The following is a 3,749-nucleotide window of genomic DNA, read 5'->3' as shown; positions in this document are numbered from 1 at the left end:
AGTGCCGGGGGGGCCAGCCCTGGCGGGTGTTGGCTGGAGGTAATGGGATCCCACTGGGCAACAGATTGCCCAAGGCTGAGACCCGTGTACAAAGCTGATGGGCTGGGTGTGTGCCTCGCAGTGAAGAGTGAGGACGAGGATGGAGACATGAAGCCGGCCAAGGGGCAGGGCGGCCAGAGCAAGGGCAGTGGGGACGACGGGAAGGACCCCCGGAGGCCCAAGCGACCCCGGACCATCCTCACCACGCAGCAGCGAAGAGCCTTCAAGGCTTCCTTCGAGGTGTCCTCCAAGCCCTGCCGAAAGGTGAGGGGCCGCCGGGGTGGGGTGGGGCTGCCACCCCATGCCCGCCGCCCTTCCAGACAGTGCTGGGGGCGGGGACCTCCCTGAACCGCCCCCCCCATCCCGCAGCTCCCCCAGACCCCTGCGCCGCCCCCCAGCCTGATCTGCGTCCTTCCCTCCGGGCAGGTCCGAGAGACTCTGGCAGCGGAGACGGGCCTCAGTGTGCGTGTGGTCCAGGTCTGGTTTCAGAACCAAAGAGCCAAGGTGAGAGGCCACCTATCACCCCTACTGGGCAGGGATGGAGTGGGGGGTGGTGCGGGCAGAAGACAGGGTCCTGATGGGAGGTGCTGGGGACGCACGGGGGCAGGGAGGCAGGGACTGGCACGGCCTGTGTCCCCTGCAGATGAAGAAGTTGGCGCGGCGGCACCAGCAGCAGCAGGAGCAGCAGAACTCCCAGCGGCTGGGCCAAGGTGAGCCGGGGCCAGGGCGCGGGGGGCGCGGGGGGCCAGGCTCAGCCTCTGGTAATGAGATCCCACCCTCCGCCCCCTCCCCCAACTGACACCTTCCACCGGGGGCCATCAGGGCTCAGGGACCTGCTGCCTGGGAACCTGGTGAGGTCAGGAGAGGCGGTGGGGACCATGGGCAGGGGCCAGGAGGAGGGATGGCAGGGCGGGCTGCCTGGAGGGGTGGCAGAATTTTCAAGGTCAAAACCCTTCTCTCCTGGCCATGCCCTGCCTCGCTTAACTCTGACAGACCCACGAGGGGAAGGGCGTTGTCACGGCCCGTTTCACAACAGGGGAGGCTGATGCTCAGTGAGACCAAGGGGCTCACTGGGGTCGCTCAGTTTGTAAGGGGCAAAACTGGGCCCTTTAACATGACCATACACCCCACAGCCCATGATAGAATTCAGCAGAAGTCTCCGGAGAAATCTCAACAGAGAGCTTTTGCAGGGCATTGAGGAGTTCAGGGTGGGTCCCTGCTGGGTGGTAAGGAGCCAGTTTGAGGGGCAGTGGCCAGGCCCCTGGACACTGGGCTTTGCCAAAATGCTGTTTCCATTTCTTGGACCGGGGTTGGCCTCCCAAGCCCCATGGGGACATTGAGCCTTGAAGGGAGGGCCCAAGGAACTTCTCGGGACTGTCCTAGTGGAGTGGGGGCCCTAGAGCTGTCTGGTCCCAGGTGAGACCAGGGGGATGGGCGGCCCCTCCTACTCAGGGCCAGGCCAGTGTCCCCGGCTGTGCCTGAGCCTCGGACTCATTACTCCTCTGCCTCCCTTGTCCCTTCTCCGAAGCCAGCCTAGCCTCCTGGGGCCATAGCCACTGTCTCTGGTCTCTCTGCCACCTTCTGAGCTATGTGTCACCTTCTGGTGTTCCCGGGTGCCTCCCTGAGAATGTTCCAAGGTCCCCCTTGAGCTCATCACAGCCCATACTGTACTCCACAGGGCACCCTGCTACCACATCCACACAAACCACCCCCCCCCCCGCTCCTCCCCCCTCCTCCCCACCCCATCTCAGCAAAGGGCACCGCCCCCTACCCAGTGCCCACGCCAGTAACCAGGAGTCACCTCTGACCCTTCCTGTCCTACATTCGCTGTGTCTGCTCAGTTGCCAAGTAGGGCAGTGGTTTTCTTGTCCCATGCCCCCCATGCCCCTCCCAGGGGTTGTCATTCCTCCGTCCACCTTATAGAGACCCCAGCCCCTCCCTCCACTTCTTCCATGGTCTCTGCCTCCAGCCCCCAGCCCGCCCCTCCCTGGCAGAGACCCTCCCCTGACTTCCTACAGCCTCAGAGAGAACCCACACTCAGCTCGGGCCCCCAAGGAACCATCTTCCTCCCCACCCCTGGCCTTGTCTCGTTCTCAGCACTGGAGCCCATGCACCCACCCAGCAGTTTCTCCCCTCCCTGCCTTTGCTGCCTTTCAACTTGGCATGCCTGCTCCCTAGCACGGTTGGACCCCTGCTGATTCTTTAAGTCACATAGAGGTAGAGGGCCCCTTCCTCCAGGAAGACTTCCCTGAAGCTCTTTGGCCTGGATGCAGGCCCCACCTTGATGCCCCCCAGATGCAGGGAGCTCATTGCTCCCACATATTGAAGGATTACTGCCTGCTTCGTGTCTGTCTCTGCCAGGTAGTGAGCTCCTGGAGGGCAGGGCCACTGGAGGAAGGGGGGAGGTGGGATGGGTAGTCTGTGGCTTTCGATAAATTGATTTTTGAAGAGGAGCTAGAGCATGTGTGTGTCTGGGGAAGGGGCCAGGGGTCAGATACCTGGGCTCAGTGGCCCTGGAAGACCGTAGGCAACCTATGGAAGTCTGGAGGAGGTCAGAGGGACCGCATGGGCACCCTGGACTGGGGGGCATGTGGGAGGAAGTCCGTGGGAACCCCTGAGGTCCATCTGTGAGGGCTCCTGGGGTGGGGGGGACCCCAGGATGAAGCGGAAAGGGCTGGTCGGTGAAGGTGTGCTCTGTCCCCAGAGGTCCTGTCGAGTCGAATGGAGGGCATGATGGCCTCCTACACGCCGCTGGCCCCCCCACAACAGCAGATCGTGGCCATGGAGCAGAGCCCCTACGGCAGCAGCGACCCCTTCCAGCAGGGCCTCACGCCTCCCCAAATGCCAGGTGACCACATGAACCCCTATGGTAAGCCGCCCCCACCCCCTGCCTGCCCCAGCACCGCCCCTCCCCGCTGCCCAACCTGGCAGGTCTGGGGCCAGGACAGCCACCTCCCATCCCCGGGCCGGGCAGGCCCTGCCAACACAGCCCACCGGCCTCTTCCTGACAGAAGGGGCGCCCTCGAGACCCCACCGTGGCCCTCGGCACCTCGGGTCCCGCGCTGCTGCCACAGGTCCTCCTGTCCCTCCTCACCTCTGGCCACACAGCCTGCAGGGCCGACAGGGCCCCCAGGAGCTCCAGCCCAGGCTGGCCCCTGACGCCCCCTCTGCCCCCAGGGAACGACTCCATCTTCCATGACATCGACAGCGATACCTCCTTAACCAGCCTCAGCGACTGCTTCCTGGGCTCCTCGGATGTGGGCTCCCTGCAGGCCCGCGTGGGGAACCCCATCGACCGGCTCTACTCCATGCAGAGTTCCTACTTCGCCTCCTGAGAGCCAGCTGGCTGCATGGACGCTTGGGCCAGGGTCCTGGGGCAGGCCTGGGGCCGCCGCAGCCAGCCCCACCGCCCGCACAGACTCTACACACAGCCATACAGTGCCCCTCCCTGGGCCAGCCGGGCAGGCAGATGGGCGCAGCCTGGGCAGGGCTGTATCCTGCCCACAGAGACCGTGTCACCCCAGGGACCCAGAGTCTCGGAAAGCCACTCGCCTCCCAGCCCCACCTCAGCCTCCATCGCCTCCTTCTCCCTACCCATCTCTTTTTTGGGAAGCTAAAATTCTCTCTATTTTTTTAAACGTCCTCTCTGTGTCCAGCCAACCTCCACAGGCCGGGCCTAGGCCAAGGCAGGGCCCCCGTGCCTGCCCCAG

General features: G+C 64.4%; 1 protein-coding gene across 1 annotated transcript in view; it reads left to right on the top strand.

Annotated features, from left to right (window-relative positions):
• Positions 1–3,461, top strand: part of LMX1B (LIM homeobox transcription factor 1 beta) — a 10,968-nt gene extending 7,507 nt beyond the window's left edge. Inside the window, exons 3-7 of the mRNA XM_029921077.1 lie at positions 122–303; positions 466–543; positions 683–749; positions 2,744–2,908; positions 3,217–3,461. Coding sequence (XP_029776937.1) covers positions 122–303; positions 466–543; positions 683–749; positions 2,744–2,908; positions 3,217–3,374 — 650 coding nt within the window. The 3' untranslated portion in view covers positions 3,375–3,461. The remainder of the gene's footprint in view (positions 1–121; positions 304–465; positions 544–682; positions 750–2,743; positions 2,909–3,216) is intronic.
• The last annotated feature ends 288 nt before the right edge of the window (positions 3,462–3,749 follow it).

The sequence above is a fragment of the Suricata suricatta genome, chromosome 13 (genome assembly GCF_006229205.1).
Source record: "Suricata suricatta isolate VVHF042 chromosome 13, meerkat_22Aug2017_6uvM2_HiC, whole genome shotgun sequence".
In the NCBI taxonomy this organism is placed as follows: Eukaryota; Metazoa; Chordata; class Mammalia; order Carnivora; family Herpestidae; genus Suricata; species Suricata suricatta.
The sequence above is the reverse complement of the archived record's forward strand: the minus strand, read 5'-3'. Positions and strand labels throughout refer to the sequence as shown.